General features: G+C 42.5%; 1 protein-coding gene across 3 annotated transcripts in view; it reads left to right on the forward strand.

Moving 5' to 3' along the window:
- bicdl1 (BICD family like cargo adaptor 1) overlaps positions 1-18,809 on the forward strand; it is a 31,862-nt gene extending 13,053 nt beyond the window's left edge. For 2 of the 3 annotated variants that reach the window (XM_088994925.1, XM_088994924.1), the window contains 8 exons: positions 4,911-5,027; positions 7,040-7,186; positions 8,396-8,575; positions 8,657-8,875; positions 10,327-10,470; positions 10,812-10,942; positions 11,071-11,191; positions 13,114-18,809. In XM_088994925.1, the coding sequence (XP_088851051.1) occupies positions 4,911-5,027; positions 7,040-7,186; positions 8,396-8,575; positions 8,657-8,875; positions 10,327-10,470; positions 10,812-10,942; positions 11,071-11,191; positions 13,114-13,290 (1,236 nt within the window). In that variant the 3' untranslated portion in view covers positions 13,291-18,809. Of the gene's footprint in view, positions 1-4,910; positions 5,028-7,039; positions 7,187-8,395; positions 8,576-8,656; positions 8,876-10,326; positions 10,471-10,811; positions 10,943-11,070; positions 11,192-11,615; positions 11,750-13,113 lie in introns of all 3 variants that reach the window. The other variant, XR_016114761.1, reaches the window with a different exon arrangement.
- Positions 18,810-18,870: the final 61 nt, after the last annotated feature.

Raw genomic sequence — 18,870 nt, forward strand, 5'->3', positions numbered from 1 at the left:
TCCAGATATTTGGATTTCAGCACATAACTCTGACAACTGTTGAAAATTCAGTCCAAATAACTTGCCTTTGATGTCCAACTGTAATTCCTCTAACGCCATTTTCGAGAGGGTAGACGCAGTTCAGCTGGCCGGATTCACTTCAAAGTCTTCCAGTGCCCTCTAGTGGTGGCTGTACGCACAGAGATGCAACTAGAGCACATGTAGAAACAAACCAGTAAACGGCGACGCCACTCCGACTGGGTTGATTGGGGATATTCGGCGCGAGCTTCTACCCACGGCGAGTAGACAACACTCGAACGCAAATATCCCAGCGGTGCCTCCAAAATGTTGCGCTCTCCACTATAGTAAGGGAGATACGGTGTTGTGGGATCCAGAAAAAAACCACAAGACAAGCAATGTGATACGTCTTGACTCAACAGTGGTTTACTTCGAATGCCCCGATCTAATGCAAACGTACGCGCACAACAATTTCCGGTCCAACGATCTAAATCGGTCCGACACGAAACATGAACCGAAGCAGGCGTTCCATGTTTAAATAAACATTTTCGATATATATCATTTGTAAACCAAGAGAACTACGCGAATGTAACCAAAATAGGAAATACGATAATTTACAACCTGTCACACTCTCAGGAAAGCGTTACGATTAGCGTTATTGTGTGACATTCCCAAGAGTTAGTAGACCGCATCCCCTCAGATCTCACGATTCATTTCCTTTCAGCAGGGAACTGGGTACCTTGCATAACAAAACAAATTGAGGTCAATCACAGTGCTTGCCTGTGCCGCCCCTTTACTGCTTTTCGAATTGGCTTGCTTCACCAACCCCCAGCCACCTCTCTGCTGCCCATTACTCAGCAAAGGGTTGCCTCTCAGTGATGTCAACTGTTTACAAGTCTGATTGCATGTTGAGACCATAAACACAGCCATGGAAACTGCTTGTCCAAGTCATGCTCTATTTTCATTTGCCGCAACTCTTCTCCAGTGCTGCTTGTTGACATTTTGAATAGAAACAAATCTCATCGGTATCTAATCAGTTTTATCTGGACCAATAGGATAAACTGTCCTCGTTTTCACTGGCCACCATCAGAAACAACAAGCTATCCAGGCCCAAGCTAACTATAACTAACTAATGAACATCACAATTACTTTGAAGACAGCAAATCCCTTCGTTCACCAAAATAATGCTATTTCTGTTCAATCATATTCATGTAAGTAAACTAACCAATGGCTAGATTCAACCACTTGCTTCTTTAGAGCAACACAATACTCCATTGGGGTGGCCCCGGTGGTCGAGTGGTTAGCATGGCAAGTTTACAGTGCACAGGTCATGAGTTCAAGACCCTGTCTGGCCTCCCTGGATTGGAGTTTGGATGTTTTCCCTGGGCCCGTGTGAGTTTTCTTTGGTCCCCACAGCTTCTCCCGCATTCCAAAAACATGCGTGGCAGGCTGATTGAACAGTCCATAAATTGTCCGAAGTTGTGAATGTGAGAGCAATTGGTTGTTTGTCTCTGTGTGCCCTGCGATTGGCTGGCAACCAATTCAGGGTGTCCTCCGCCTGATACCCCAAGACTGAGATAGTCTCCAGCACCCCCTGCGTCCCTCGTGAAGATAAAGCGGTCCAGAAAATGAATGAATGAATAGTGCATCAAACATATATGTATACTATCATCAAATGGACTCAGTGAAATTCTTTTACCACATTATTTTTTTTAATGTGACGCCACTTTGTTTGTGATACATAGTGAAAAAGCATTCCAACAAGTAAACAACTGGACACGAACTTTGCAGGAACTCCAAAGTTCCATTTTTGTTCCTTTTGTGACATGCTCCATTCAAATTTTGCAGACTCCAAGTTTAAGATCTTAGCCTTTTAAAACTCAGCATTTAAGCCATAATTTATAGGTGAATAAGAATAATGTATTAACAGAGCTCTAAATAGGCTACAAAAGGATGGCCTTCCAAGCAGGACTCTGGAAGTGACATACAATGCAAGACAGGGGGGATTAGGCTATAATCCGTGATAATAGCCTTGCCATATGCACTCAAACCAAAACAACTTAGCCCCTCTCAAGTAAATTAATAACAACAGGTAACATATTGATTGAAGAAAAGATCTCAACTGTGAGCATTTTTTTGCCTTCGTTTCTGTGTGTCCATGTTTGCGTGTCTGTGCATGTGCGTCTGTACCTGCCTCTGGTCAGATGAGGTCTACTTGGTCGCTCACATTTTATATTTACTCAATTCAAAATATGCATTCTCCGAACCCTTTATACTTCATTTCACAATAGTTGCATTGAAAGTATGTGTCTGTTTATGCCTAGACCCACATGAAACAGGACCGAGCAAAATGAACTACGGTACTTATGAGGCTTTGTGGCCATATTTAATTCAGTTTTTGAGTGACTATGAAATGTCAAAATAAATGTAGGTTTCCTTTTATCTGTTTTGAGCTCTTTCTAAATATGATTTCTAACGAATTATATTATGCATGAAATTGCTCTCATGCCAAGCAGTGTTTCCCCTTAGTAGCTTTCTGTACTTGTGTGGCTCGGTGCACTGTAAATGAGTTTGTTCCCATTTGACTGCTTTCGCCAAGTAGCGTCACTTGTCAGAGAATCGTCTTTACTCATTTGTGAAAACAGGATCCGTTATCCAAACAGAAGAGTCCAGAAGTGTTGGGCTCACAATTCCTTTGTTAGTCCAAGTTCTTTTCGGTTGCTCTAACAAGTCGTGCACATTAAAAAAACAAGAACAAATATATTCTATGTAGCTCCCCTGTTCTCAGAATGCTCTAAATGTGCTCTACTTTATCTAAAGTACGCACGTATGGCCTACATTTTTGGTCAATCATGTACTTTTTTTCATTTGTGTAGGAAGCACAATTACAGTAAAGTCTCGTTATATCGATATCGGTTATATCGATACTACTGCTTATTACGATACTATTTCTATGAACGCAAGGAGACAATTTACATGCCGCAGGATCTGATATATCGATAGTCCGGTTATATCGATATTTATTCCGACTCCCGAGAATATTGAATAATGAGACTTTACTGTATTTTAAAAAGGGAATCAAAATGATGGTACACATCAACTTTTCAAACAATCAGTGGAATCGTACACATTTTTCAAACCCATACCAAAAGATATTTTTATGTGGAAATCTTCAAAAAGGTTCAGTTCCTGCAACATATTCACAAGTTGCTGGCACAGGTTGTTTTGAAACTGTGCAGCGTACAATCAAATCTCAACATGGGCAAGACATTCACTTGTGTTGCCAATTGTCAGTCGTGTTAAGGTGTGACGTAATGTAAATGCAACATCATGTAAAGGAAGGCAGGATATGGCGTATAAGGAAGTCCAAAATGTAAACAAAGATTACAGAGCGATGTTTAGAGATGTTTGTATGGTGAATTACCCCAACATTCACTACGACCGCTTTTCGTTCGCTATATTTTCCCCCCATGATGAAAACGGGCACCATGAGAAGTTGCCAGACCAAGTGAGTTGACAATTTGTCAATCAGTCATGATCTCTGTCAATCTGCCACCTTGTCGTTAAAGGTAATGACTGCGCTCTGACCCTGATGTGGCCATGGCAGATTGCTCATCTCGTTGCTTCACAAAGAGGAGCATGTCATGCAGCTGTCACAGATACCGCTGCATACGTCCTAGTTCTGTATCCGACTGAACGGAACTGTTGAGGGCTCCCTGGAGGTTAACTTAGATATTAATGCCTTTGGGAGTTGTGCTGTATTTGTTTGTGCAACGGCGTACTGCATCATATCGAGAGATGTTTAAAATATGTCGGGCTCTCACTTAAGCCGAGGTGTTGAAAACAATTGGCTGTGTTGCATTGTATTGCATTGTGAAGCTGTTGTGTGCAATCACATGACTGAATGGCTCTCCAAATGGTGAAATGTATGCAGTACATCGAGAATAGTATTTACTCTTTACAGAAATATTGAAGTAAAAACCCAGTATTTATTCATTATTGGAGTTGTTTTTGTTGGGGCGCACAGCATTTGTGTTTTGTGATGTGTCTGCCGCATACTGCAGTTACTCAATATGGTGAGAAAGAAGCTTAGAGCAATGTGGAAAAAGTCGGTCACTGTAAGGAAAGTGGTACATTGCATTTGCCAAAGATAGAATCACGTCCCCAACCATTATCAAGATTGAAAGTAACTGTTGTACATATATGCAATTCATTTTGACAATTTATATATATTTTTTCCCTTTGGAGATTTCCCATACCATCAAATTATTGGTTGGCAACTGGTTCAGGGTGTCTCCCAACTACTGCTCGAAGACAGCTGGAAAAGGCTCCAGCACCCCCGCAACCCCAGTGAGGATAAATTGGTTCGCAAAATGAATGAATTAATGAATTATTCATTAAAATGTATACTCACGTAAAATTTACACCTTAACCTTATATGTACTCGTATATTTGTTTTTTCTTTCTGAAGGCAGGTTAAGTGAGTAATTTTAAAAGCTGCCAGTGATCATCGCATCATCATTGGCAGCTTCCTGAGTACAAGGTGATGCTAATAAAGCACAGTCAGCCGTCATGGAACCTTGATTCCCCCCCCCCCCCCCCCATCAAGTTTGCTGCTCCGTGCAAGGGTGCTACGGCATTTGACAGTGCAGCTATTTCAGGAGGAAACAACTGTATTGAGAGATTCTGGAAGAAGACCGTGACGTTTTCAGGAATCGTTGACAGGAACAGATTGTGCTGGGAGGATTGACACATACTATAGTGTAGCTGAATTTCCCGTCAGGGTGAGCAATTCAGGTTGTTGTTGATCCTCCTCTACCGAGGACATACCCACCGCGTGCCTATATGATTGTTTTAATTTTTGTTAATGTATCCCCTCACTCATCAAGGTAACCTTGTCTCTGTCATTTCAGGCTGCAGAGGTGGAGAGGCAGCTATCCACTCAGGTCCATTCATTACGGGACGACTTCAGGGAGAAGAGTACATCTACGAGCCAGCACATGACACGACTAGAAATGCTACAAGCTGAAGTAAGTCGTTATCAACGCAGAAGACTACGCTTAGCCTAGTTTGTACTCGCTCCATCTGTGCTCATAAAAGAGTTGATTCACTTTTGTCATTTCTGACACAATAACATGAAGACCCTGAACGGTGACTGTTTCATAATTGAAATACAGTAGCACATTTATCCTCAAGCAACTTTGAATTGAGTAGCTAAACCACACCCATAAAACTACGTACGCATGTGTTCTACTTTCTATCGAGTTCATCAAGTATGGCGAGCCCGTTTTATAACTTTTACAAGAATTGGTATGCCATTGATTAGATACAAGTCAAACTAGCTGTTGTGGTTATTTAACACACCGCAAAGTAATCTTCCATACTATTATTATTATTATTATTATTATTATTATTATTATTTTATTATTATTATTATTATTATTATTATTGAGGGTTGTGTCAGGAAGGGCATCCGACGTAAAAGCTTGGCCAAAACAAACATGCGGATCAAACCTCTAAAGATGGAGGACACTGATTTGCTGTGGCGACCCCTTGAAGGGAAAAGCCGAAAGGAAAAGAAGAAGAAGATTATTATTATTATTATTATTATTATTATTATTATTATTATTATTATTATTTGAGGCGGTGGTGACAGGTGGATGCCAATTTGTTTCAGGCCATTTTAATGAAGAAAATGTCCCCAAAGGGAAACCGATTTTCTTACTGTGTCAGAGACTGCCGTGACTTGTGTCATGTCCTAAAAAAAACATTACAGTAACTAATGTCCCAGTATTCTTATCGTTTGCTCTCTCTCTCTCTTTGTACCTAACTTCGATCCTCCTCCCTGATTGGAGCAGCAAGAACTCGAAGTGAGTGGTTAACAGGTGTTGTCTGGCCTTCCTGCATGCTGCATGTAGCGTCCTTGAAAGTACAAAAACAAGCAATGGTTCTAAGGGTTGAATCTGAGATTAACTGATGAAATGGGGGAAAAAAAGAAAGATGAATTTCCACATGACTTGCATGAAACACCAGTTTCTTACCTTGATGCCAATCACTGCATCCACCGGCCAGGCATTGAAAAAATATGTCTACACACACATACACACACACGCACGCATGCACACACACACACAGACACACACACACACGCACACACGCACACACACATACACACAATAAGGCACATTAGATGTGTTGTCTTGTCAGTCTTGTGCTGAAATATGATTACAGCCACATTAAACCATTGTTGATAGCACAGTAAAAGAAGTTACTGAAAGTCTTTCCCTTTCTTCACTTTTTCTTTCTGTCCTTTCTCCCTTTCTCCCTTTCTCTTCCTTTTCTTTGTCCGTCTTCCATGTGACAGCAGGGAAAATACCCTGACTGCACTATAATTTTGAGAAAGACAGTGATCTATTTTTAGCTCAGATGCTGCAATGTCTGGCTGCTTCCACTTTTCATAGACTTTGATTTTACATGCCGATTCTGGCTCCTTCTGTTTGATCGGTATAAGGAAAGAAAAGATGACTGTGGGCTTAAATGTCCAGAACGTATTGATGTAAAAGTTGCCGCAGTGTAAAGTAGGTTATCAGATGTAGGTCAAATCTAGGGGGCATAAAATGATCACTTGGGGTTGTTCGTTTAACGCAATTTAATCTCTCCTCAGGAAAACAAAAAACAAAACCATTTAAGCCCCACTGTGAAGAATATGTTGAGGGGATGTTGAAGGTCATCACTTGCTGACTCAAGTGATATTAAGCTTTGTGTAGGCGCTACCTTATCACCAAGACATTCCTAAGACGAGAGTGGTTACTACCGCCTACGCCTGTGCTAGGCAACAGGCATTCTTCAGACAGGTGGGAGTACTTTTTAATCTTGTGTAAAAGCCCAAGTTGCCTGGAAAAGGCACGGCACAATATTTAGTCTTTCATCAAGTTTATGAACTTCCTTTTTGGTCTTTTGGAAAATCAAGACAGTCCTCAGTGTGTCATCCAGTCCTTTTTGACGGAGTGTCATTTCTAATCACGGATGCTGCACATGTTAGATTAAGATGCTGTCGGAGAGGAAGATGGAGCTGGAGCGGCGGGTGCATGCCATGCTGGAGGAGAACGAAGTGCTCAAGAATAGCGTGGAAGACCTCAGAGACAGGACGCTGGTGCTGGAGACGCAGTGTCACGAGAAGGACCTGCAGGTACAAAACTTGAGACTTCAAAGGGTCACAAAAATTGTGTGCAACTATGTTGTTTCTACTTTTTGGCTTGTGACATATTTGGAATGATTGAGAGAACGCAGTCCAACGTGAAGCGGCTGGGGTCGGACTCAGCACCTCCAAATCTGAGACAATGGTTCTTAGTCGGAAAAGGGTGGAGTGCCCTCTTTGGGTTGGGGAAGACATCTTGCGCCAAGTGGAGGAGTTTAATTATCATGGGGTCTTATTCACAAATGAGGATACGAAGGAGATGGAAATCGATAGGCGGATCGTGCTGCGTCTGCTCTGATGCAGACTTTGTACCGATCTGTCATAGTGAAGAGGGAGCTGAGCCAAAAGGCAAAGCTCTTAATTTACCGGTGGATCTACGTATCCAACCCTCATCGGTGATCACGAGCAATGGGTCGTGACCGAAAGAACAAGATTACGGATAGAAGCGGCCGAATTTTTTTTTTCTCTGCAGGGTGTCCTGGCTCTCTCTTAGAGATATAAGGTAAGAGGCTCAGTCATCCAGGAGGGGCTCAGCGTCGAGTCACTTCACCTCCACATTGAGAGGAGACGGGTGAGGTGGCTCCGGCATCAGATTAGGATGCCACCTGGATACCTCGCTGGTGCGGTGTTCCAGGCATGCCCCACTGGCAGGAGACCCCGAGGATGACCCAGAACACGCTGGAGAGACCATGTCTCCCAGCTGGCCTGGGAATGCCTCGGGATCTGCCAGGAAGAGCTGGAAGAAGTGGCTGGGGAAATGGAAGTCTGGGCTTCCCTATTTAGGCTGCTGCCCCACCTCGGATAAGTGGTCGATGACGAATGGATGGATGGATGGATGGATGGATGGATGGATGGATGGATGGATGGATGGATGGATGGATGGATGGATGGATGGATGGATGGATGGATGACAGAACGAAACCTACTTCTCAATCACCCAAAAATATTGAAGTTGTGTTAAATAGCAACAAATCTTACAAGTCATCTGTTAGTTGATTTTAAATGGTTGCAATGTGCCATGATTTTACTCTGATCTTATTTCGATCACAACTGATGGGAAACATGCAGTTTGATTCTTTGGGTGCTCTTTTGTCCACATCCACACCCAAAAAGTGTAATCGACAGTGGATGGAAGACAACAAGGTGGCAGAATAGTGTCTGGAGGATTTTAAAGCCTGATTGTGGTTATTTGATGTTCAGTTGCGGCAGAATCAGGTGGAGCTTCAAGAAGTTCAGATGTCCTATAGGCAGCTAACGGCTCGACTGGAGGAGCTAACGGAGGAGACCAGCCTGCATAACCTCACTCCCCACCAGTCCAGCTTGATGTGTGAGATTGAGCAAAGCATGGAGCAAGAGGAGCTGGAGCAGGAGAGAGAGCAGGTAAACCAGCCACCAGATGTCAGCCACAAGTCATGCAGGACACCAAGTTCTTCTTTTGGCTCTTTGTATCTCCATCCGCAGCTGCGTCTACAGCTGTGGGAAGCCTATTGCGACGTGCGCTCGCTGTGCTCCCATCTCAGAGGGAATGACGTCACAGACTCTGCGCTGTCCACAGACTCTTCCATGGACGAGTCCTCGGAGACATCCTCCGCCAAGGATGTGCCTACTGGGAGCCTTCATGCTAGCCTGCTAGAACTGCGCAGGCTAACACAGAACCTGCTAGATGGAAATGAGTCAACGGTACTAACGGAGAGTTTGCGGATATTTTTCCAATTTCATGAAGAATGTAGGTTAGTCAAAAGCCATACTGTGTGTGTGTGTGTGTGTATATATATATATATATATATATATATATATATATATATATATATATATATATATATATATATATATATATATATAATAAAATAGGGCGGCCCGGTAGTCGAGTGGTTAGCACACCGGCTTCACAGTGCAGAGGTCGCCGGTTTGCTTCCCGGTCCGGCCTCCCTGTGTGGAGTTTGCATGTTCTCCCCGGACCCGCGTGGGTTTTCTCCGGGTCCTCCGGTTTCCTCCCACACTCCAAAAACATGCATGGCAGGCAGATTGACCACTCCAAATTGTCCCTAGTTGTGAGTGTGAGAGTGACTGTTGTATGTCTTTGTGTGCCCTGCGATTGGCTGGCAACCAATTCAGGGTGTCCTCCGCCTCGTGCCCGAAGACAGCTGAGATAGGCTCCAGCAACTCCCGCAACCCTAATGAGGAATAAGCGGTACGGAAAATGAGATGAGATGAGATATATATAAAATATTTTTTAGGCAGTGGGCAGGTCTGTTTGATCTGTGATGGGGTTAGGCGTCCCAGCCACCACGAGTCCTGTCTAAGTGAGCATGCCACATAGACAGTAGGTTATTATAAAGCCCCTTCACGCTAATGCCTACCTCATACAATGATGAGAGACAATAAATGGAATGACATGCCGGGTCAGACGTCGCCCGGCCAAACAAGGTCTGAGAGCACCTTGATAAAAAATGGGCTACTGGAACAAAGCGGAGATGGACGAGATGCGATAACATGGCTCTGTTGGACCAGTATATATATAGCACCCCGGCTTCACAAGTGCAGAGGTCGCCGGTTCACTGTGTGGAGTTTGCATGTTCTCCCCGGACCCGCGTGGGTTTCCTCCGGTTTCCTCCCACACTCCAAAAACATGCACGGCAGGCAGATTGACCACTCCAAATTGTCCCTAGGTGTGAGTGTGAGAGTGACTGTTGTATGTCTTTGTGTGCCCTGCGATTGGCTGGCAACCAATTCAGGGTGTCCCCTGCCTCGTGCCCGAAGACAGCTGAGATAGGCTCAAGCAACCCCCGCGACCCTAATGAGGAAGAAGCGGTACGGAAAATGAGAGAATATATATATATATATATATATATATATATATATATATATATATATATATATATATATATATATATATATATCCACACACACATTGCAGAGTTCATTTCCAGCAACTGCAAAACCATTTCCCCCTTCCTATTAAACACTATTTAAAATGAATGTAAAACAATATATTCCATGACTCAATATAGAAACTCGCACAAGATCCATTTACATCCTAAATCTTGGCAATATTAAAGTCCATTGAGCCTTTTTTGGGTACACTATAATATATGACCGTAGAATTTCTCTCATGTGTTTACTGTCAAAAGGGTTCTCGACGCAGCGATGAGGAAGCTCTGGAGGAACAAGTAAAGAAGATGGGAGAAGAGCTGAGAGAAGTCAAAGAGCTGTACGCAGCTGAGCAGCAAAAGACACACAACAGTAAAGAGGAGTTGCTACGGATGCACAATCAAGTATGTGTGGAAAGTCGGGTCCATTACTGGTGTACAGTTCTGTACAATACTGTGCAAACATTATCATGATATTTTGAAATAGCTAAGAAGGATTTTATAAAGTTCCTTCCAGATACAGTATGAAGGATCTATAGTGGAGTCATAATGGCACCAATTGCCTGTGAGATATGCAAAACCACAAAGTCCCTAGCACATTAACAAATGCAAATGAACATGATGCTTCATGAGCATTTTTTTTTGTTTCAAAGGTCTGCGTTGTACGGAGTGACATTCTAGTTGTAAACGCTCATTTTAGAATGGATAAAATTTGGTGTTCATGTAATTTCCCATCCAACCAACAGATGGCGCTGCTCTCCGTAGAAATGTATTCCCTCCAAGAGGAGTCCGAGCGGATGAGGACCATGGTGGAGGTCCGAGAACCCAATGAGCAACTTCAGACTGCCATTAAAGACAGAGATGATGCCATAGCAAAGTAGGTGCTTATTATTTGTATCATAAAGTACCTATCATGTTTGTCAAAAGCCTTCGTTGTGTGAGCTGTTCATGCTCCTATGGCACCATAGCCATCTTGTCTCTGTGTGTTATCTGTGGGTCTTCCAGGAAGAAGGCGGTGGAAATGGAGCTGGCCAAGTGTAAAATAGACATCATGTCGCTAAATAGTCAGCTTCTGGATGCCATCCAGCAGAAGCTCAATCTGTCACAGCAGCTGGAGGCTTGGCAGGTGAGTTATCCTGATAGAGATGTTTCTGTTAAAATATTGTTTCTTCACCTCCTTTAAGACCACGTCACTTGTCTCGCTTTGTAGCAAAAATATGGTAAGAAGCATACAGAAAATCACTCACTTAAGCTGGGTACACACGTGTTGGTTTGTGTGGGTGTTAACCCACACCTGACAATGAAAAAAAACCTCTCGTGTGTCTCTCGCTATGATTGTTCAGTAGTAGTCAAAGGCAATAAAAGGCTTTACTGACTTTGAGCAGGAGAGAAAATTCTGAAATTATTCAGACCTGGATGTGTGTACCCTACTTAAGAAGCACACTTTTGTTGTTGTTTCTTGACGTGGCCGTGGTCACACTTGTTCCGTGCCTTCCCCCTCCGTCCTCTGTAACGAGCGGCTCTTTCCTCTCTCTTCTCCCTGCCTGCAGTTTGCATCCTCAGGGCTCTTTACAGTTTGGCTCTTGTGGTTTCTGATATAGAGGCCTTTCTCAGCCTCCGTACCACCCTCTCTCACCCTGTGGTACAACCCCCACCCCCTCCTCACACCCCTCCTGCCTTAGAGGTGAGCCGACTCGGACCGTCCCTCACTCTGCACTAACCCTTTCATGCCACGCTGAGCCATTCCTTGCCATGAGAAAAATGCACATCCCAGCTGAAGCTATTGACTGTCAGTGAAGATTCATTTTGTTTCACCTGTCTTCACTGTTAGTACACCAGTAACCTTGAAAACGGGGGGTTATTGCATTGTGGGCCAGTTGTTCAGAAAATAGAGCCTGGATCAAAATGATCATTTTTACTATCCCAGATCAGGTTTACTTTCTTTATTTGTATTTTTTTTCGAAGCAACAGTGGACTGCATCACCCTAATTGAGCTACATCTTTTTCAACATAGGCAAATTCAGATTTGATGTTCTTAATCAGTGGCCACCAATCAGCGGCACTGGTTCTGTGAGTCATTTGATACGGTGGCGCAAAGAAAGAATAAATAACGCTTTGTTTTTTGTTTTTTTCAAACCGGTTCCTTTACATCCCTTATCAGTATGCCATCCTTGACACAGGCACGCTTCTCAGTCACGTGATAGGGTAAATGGAAAAACGAATGAACAATAAATGAACCAGTAATAAATAAATAAAACAATTTAATGATCATAAGGCAGTTACAGACGACAGAAAAAAACACAGGAAAACTAATTATTTTAATAGTTTCAAATGTCTGTATTCACAGTTCTTTAACCTTTAACTTTCTTAACATAAAGAAAATATTGAACATGAACTGTCCTAAACATTGCCTCTCTTGCCTACTTGTTCAGCTCCACACACAAGTTTCATTCATATCAATCATGCGGGCCGCACGAACATTAATCTTTCATATCGAGGCGGGCCGCAAAATATTCTTTCGGGGGCCGCATTTGGCCCGCGGGCCGCGAGTTTGAGACCCCTGATCTAGTGGATGCATTTCGCATCCATTCTTATAATGCACTGCACCCTACATATGAGATGAGATAACCTTTATTTGCCTCACATTGGAGAGATTCCGAATTTACAGCAGCAAAGATGAAAGGATATGAAAAGGGTTTTCCAATTGGACATTCGCTGAGGGTGCGCCTTATAATCCGGAGCGGTTTACAGCGCAGTAAATAAGGTCACATGAAAAAAAAATAATGAGTAAATTTTCGTTTGAATTCCTTAATTCTAATTGGAGTGGCAAAGGTTTTGGTTGACCATTTGTGAATTTTGCCTTCCCGCTCCATGTGAAAGCAGAGCAAGCGGTGCAAAATGTCCTGAACATCAAACAGTTGGACTTGTGCGTGATGTTTCGAGAAGGTCAAATGAAGTAGACCTGTCAAGGTCACCATTTGGGAGGAATGTACAGAAGGAAATGTTAAACTTAAGACAGTGATGAGCAAATTCTGTGCCACACTGCAGGACGACATGCACAGAGTGATTGACCAGCAGTTAATGGACAAGCACCAGGACGAGTGGCGCTCCGCCCCATCCTGCGCATCCAGGCCGTCCAGAGCGCTCACCGCTCAGTCCTCCAGACGGGCGCTACGCCTGTCCGACCGGGACCGAAAACTTTTCTCTTTTTTCAAAAAGAACTGAGGACACGATGCCGGAATGTCTGGAGAAAAAGTGCGACGGCACAGGTGGACACAAGGTAGCCAAAGACGGGCAGCGACACACACACACACACACACACACACACATACACACATATACACACATATACACACACACACTGATATGGTCAGATGCTAGAGCATTTATTCCATGTCTTTGAAGTCCATGTACTGTGGCATACGTGTAGCGTTGAGTTTAGTTTTTCTCCCCGCTGCTGCCTTCTGCAACCGTATGGCATTTTTGCACACCAGCGGGATGACTGCAAAAATGTGCACGGTTGTCAATACGAGTACTATTCGTAACACGCTAGGCCAGGGGTGTCAAAGTCATTTTTCGCCGCGGGCCACATTGTTGTTGTGGTTTCCTCTCGAGGGCCGTTATGAATTTGGGGAACCCATTAGAATGTTTAAATCCCTTCAAATATTACATATAGAGCACACCGCAAATTAATGAATAACTCGTTTTCAGATCTCAAGTCAAGAATAATGACTTTTATTGTGGTTGACATCCAAATATATGAAATTTTTGCTCAGATTTTAGCAATCATCATGGAATTTAACAAGTTTGATTTGCTTTCGCGGGCCGAAAAAAATAATGTGGCGGGCCGGATTTGGCCCGCGGGCCTTGACTTTGACACCAGTGCGCTAGGCGATCCCGAGTCAAATTGCCGATATAATATCGCAACTCAGTCGTCACATGCGGCACGCGGTTGTTAACCTGCCAACGGTGTTCCACTAGTGAAGACAAAGAACAGAGAAGTACATGGCCCTCAAGAGGATAAATGTTGAAATGATTGGGCACAGATCGAGGTTTGGGGGGGCTCGGCTTGTACTTTGCACTTTATCTTTTCTTTTCCAATTCAGATTGGCTCACAATGCCTCACGCGGTAGATTCTCCACTAAAAGGTGACTTGTCAGACATGATCAGGGTTCAAATGTTGACTTCTACTGAGGAAGCTTTCCTTGGAATGCCTCTGAGCCATCACTTCGTCCCACTGCCAAGCCTGTTAGAGATTAAAGACAACCGACATCTCCGGACAAGTTGTGTCCATATTTTGTAAAGTCACTTCTACTGAGCGCATTTTACAAAGATTCCACCGCATACAGCTATATTTTACGTTTTAAGACTGGCGCTGAATATTCAGGAAGTCTTGTTTTCGAGTTGATGACGAACGATGCCTGAAGTGACGTCTCATTCGGAACGCCCCTGACTGAGAAAGCGACACACAATGCATTTTGGGTACTTTTTTTCGGCTGAAAACATCGTGTTGATCCATGTTGTGTGCGAAATTAGAAGGAAAACGACATCAATAACGCAACGGTGAATCGTTGTGTGTCGCAACCAATTACGGTCACACACATGAAGAATGTGGAAGTTGACACAAATTCCCAGTGGACAAATCAGCCATTTCCAGCGGAGCTTGTGCGCCATTTTGTACATTTTCTGGCCGCTACATTGGAGTCCAGACGGCTCGGATTGATACGGAAGGACTTTTTTAATCGATTGCAAATATGTATGCTTTCCACTTCAGAACTATTTGAATCATATTCATAACTGGATGAGTAACAAGAAAGCATCTTCTCCGAATCTGAACTCTCTCAAGCCATTGTTTTAATTCTGGAGCAAGGCAGTGTGTGACCAATAGTGATGTCATGAACAAGGGGGCGGGACTTTCTGAATCTCCCCAGTTTCGAGCTCATTTGTGGCAGTTTTTAACTCATCAGTAAGTCATTTTTATTGGTGTTTTTGCGTATTTAAGATGCTATAAAACGTTTTTCTGATGTCAGTTCAGGAACAAAAGAATGGTGTCGGTTGTCCTTTAAGGGTACCTTCAGCCGCGTGGTGGCAAAGAAATTATTTGCCAATCGCTATACTGGCATCAGTCAAAAATAGAACAGCTATTTATAGGCAATAATCATTTTTGCAAAAATGAAACTTTCCCGCGTCACACCTGATGATGTCTCACGTCACCTTGGTTAAGAGTCGCTGCCATGGGGAGGTCCACAAATGTTGGTTTTTTTTTTCACATTGGCGGATGTTCTCATAAAAGAAATTCATACTGACAAAATTCCAGCGAAGGCCTTCGTCTTTGGCTCAAGACAAACACGCTGAAGCGAGAACAGCGCTTCCCTGACATCGATCGAAACCGGTTCTTGAGCACTTTGCTTCGACATTGTCAAGGATCAAAGGGGAGGAAGCCTTCATGTTGACCTCTGACGTAAAAAAACTGTGAGTTTCCCATCCTTGGTGCATCATTTCCACGTACATGAAAAACGACACACTCCTGGAATTATTCCAAATATTTTTTTCTAGATAACCAAATTCTTCCAATGTTTACATGAGTGTGAAAAGGAGGACAAAAAAATGTCGCATTTGCTCTCATGAGATGATGCGCTGACTTGAAACAGATGCTAAGTAGACAGTACTATTGTTTTTCGGGAAGGACGGGTGGAGGGAGCAAAGTCTACCTCCATCCTCACTGTTTCAATACTTCATGAGCACTTTGAGTTCTGACTAAGCTGTCAGGCTTCCTTTGAGGTGACGTGCGGGCCTGTGGATGAGTGTGGCCGACCGTGATGGACGAACGCGTGACTGTGTTTAGCATATGCAACTCGTTCAAACTCTATGCAGATATATCATCTCTGACAGTTACAGTGAGACCTCAACTTACAAACACCTTATCTTACAAACTTTTGGTCTTACAAACGTCAAATTTATGAAAATTAAACCTTATAAAAAGCACTATTTTCATGATACACGCCCACCACGGCTGGCGGAGTGATCTTCGGCGGAAACACATGACCGAACAGCACCAGAGGTTAAGTTACCAACAGTGGTTATGGAAGGTGACGCTCCTTCCATTGGCCATCAACGACCATCAAAAAGGTCAATAAAACTTTCTTTTACATCACAGTTTATTTCTTTAATTACAGTCCTCATGTAATGTGCCTCTCTTTGTGACTTTATGATACAATGCAGTGTATTTCTTTCATTACGATACAATAGCACATTTATTATACATAGAATAAGCTATGTTGTGTGTAGTTTTAAGGCTTATTTAGTTGAAAAGTATATTTTATGGAAACCCGGGAACGGATTATTCCCATTTTAATGGTTTCCTATGGGATTTTTTTTTAGATACACACTTTTCACCTTACACACTCTGTTTGGGAACCAATTAAGTTCCTAAGTTGAGGTCTCACTGTATTTGAAAGGACGAACCCAAAGATTGATTTTTTTTCTTTCTTGTTTTCTTTCTTTCTTTTTGTCTCTCTATCTTTTTTCTTTCTTTCTACCTACCTACATAACGAGAGAGAGAGAAGTTTTATAGATATAAACACATTTTTTCCTTTCTTTCTTGATTTCTTTTTCTTTCTTTTTTCTCCTTATATCTTTTTTATTTTTCTTTCTTCTTTTTCTCTCTTTCTTTCTACCTACCTAACGAGAGAGAGATTTTATAGATATAGATATAAACGCACTACTGTGCATGAAACAAACCTAATTAGGTCTGGATGAGGCGAATATATAGAAAATTCAATTACAAAAAAAACGTTGTCACCCAGTTTTTACTTTATTTTGTTTTATATGTGTTTTCTTAGTGCTGTATATATTTTCGAGATTGCTCAGGTGTGGTAAAAGAAACTGTAGTCCACATACATTATGCGTTGACTTCATATTTGCATAGTCATCCAAAATGATCTCAATCATTTTCGTCGCTCCAAGTTGGCCGCTTGTCAGTCATTGTTCAAAAGGAAAACTTGTTCACGGTGTCATGTCAACAACTCTTCAAAATGTTCTTTCCATTTCTTGATTGATTGTATCTTTCAACAGCAAATTTCAAAAGGTCCCAAGATAGATTTGTGAGGCTGATTTCAAAATCATAATCATACGGTTAAAAAAAAATATCACAATTTTTGTTTTTGCATTTTTTGTTTTCTCCGGTTCCTCTGGTTTCCTCCCACATTCCAAAAAGACACACTTGTTGAACACTAAATGCTCCCAAGGTGTGAGGGTGAGAGTTAAGCCGTTGTTCATTTCTGTGTGTCATGCCTGCGATTGGCTGTCTACCAGTTCAGAGTGTCCCTTACCTACTCCCCAAACACAGCTGGAATAAGCTCCAGCACTCCATGTGAGGATAAAAGCAGTCTGGAAAATGAATGAATGAATGAATGAGTTTTACCTATCAAAGCTTGCAATGTACAAATATGATCATTCATTGTAACTTTTAGATATGACATTTCAAGGAAAAAAAAAATCCATCTGTTGCTGAATCTAACCCTTCATTCATAAATATAATGACATAAACTGGAATATTACATGATGATGGCAGCCCGGTAGTCGAGTGCTTAGTGCGCCGGCTTCACAGTGCAGAGGTTGTGAGTTCAAAACGTCCCGTGTGGTGTTTGCATGTTCTCCTCGGGCCTGCGTGGGTTTCCTCCCATATTCCAAAAACATGCATGGCACACTGATTGAACACTCTAAATCGTTTCTAGGTGTGAGCGTGACTGTTGTTTATAATAATAATAATAATACATTTAATTTATAAGCGCCTTTCAAAACTCTCAAGGACACTTTACAGTCACAGGATATTTTTTCTGCGGGTGAGCAGCGGCAGCCACACGCACCAGTGTTCGCTCAACCCGAAAGTAACATAAAGTGAAAAAAAACTAAATAACAAAGGAGGAATCAATTCAATTCAGGGTGTCCCCCGCCTAGTGCCCAAAGATGGCTGGGATAGGCTACAGCAACCCCCACAACCCTCATGAGGATAAAGAGGTCTGGAAAATGGATGGATGGATGGATGGGCATTACATGATGATGATGATAATGATCATGATGATTGGTATGATGAAAACAGGATGTGTTAAAAAAATGAGCGAGGATTCGGAATCTGCAAAAAAAAAACATCACATGGACAAGTCCACCTCGACATCAGATTCTTTTTAAATGCTGCCCAGTGTAATTGCGATTGTTACAACATTTGTATTTGAAGAAGCTGACTGCTTCGTTCGTCACGGCTGGGTCATGACTTCTTCCTCTGCTAACAAACGCTGCTTGTTGACTTTCTTGAGTCATCGTGTGCACTGACGTCAAAGTGTTCTGGTGTCACGCGTGCATGTGTGATCCGGAATAAGATAGCTCATCGGTGTGATAGTGAATCAGTAAAACAGGAAGCACACAAGCTCAAAATTGAATGTCTATAATTTGCGCGACAATCAACTTGTATAGTTTTTTTTTCATTTGCTTTTTTTGTCCTCTTTCTTTAAATAGTAGTTTGAGTATGCTATGTTCACAGTGTGATGTCATGCTAGTGGTTGAGAATGACAATGGTTGCGCCCGACTAATGGAATTCTGGTTTCTGTCTTTAAATTGATGAAGCCATTCACGATGACTCCTTGAGAGTGCCTTATTAAAAAAATGACACTGTTGTTGATAGGCATGTATGTAACAACACAATGAACATGTGAAACGTTCAAAGAATAAAGGCCAGTCACACTTGTCATCTGTTTCCAAGCACTCCGTGACACATCATTCAGTTGTGTTTTTGTTGTTTCGGAATGT

The sequence above is a fragment of the Hippocampus bargibanti genome, linkage group LG04 (genome assembly GCF_051943395.1).
Source record: "Hippocampus bargibanti isolate YZ-2025 linkage group LG04, ASM5194339v1, whole genome shotgun sequence".
Lineage (NCBI taxonomy): Eukaryota > Metazoa > Chordata > Actinopteri > Syngnathiformes > Syngnathidae > Hippocampus > Hippocampus bargibanti.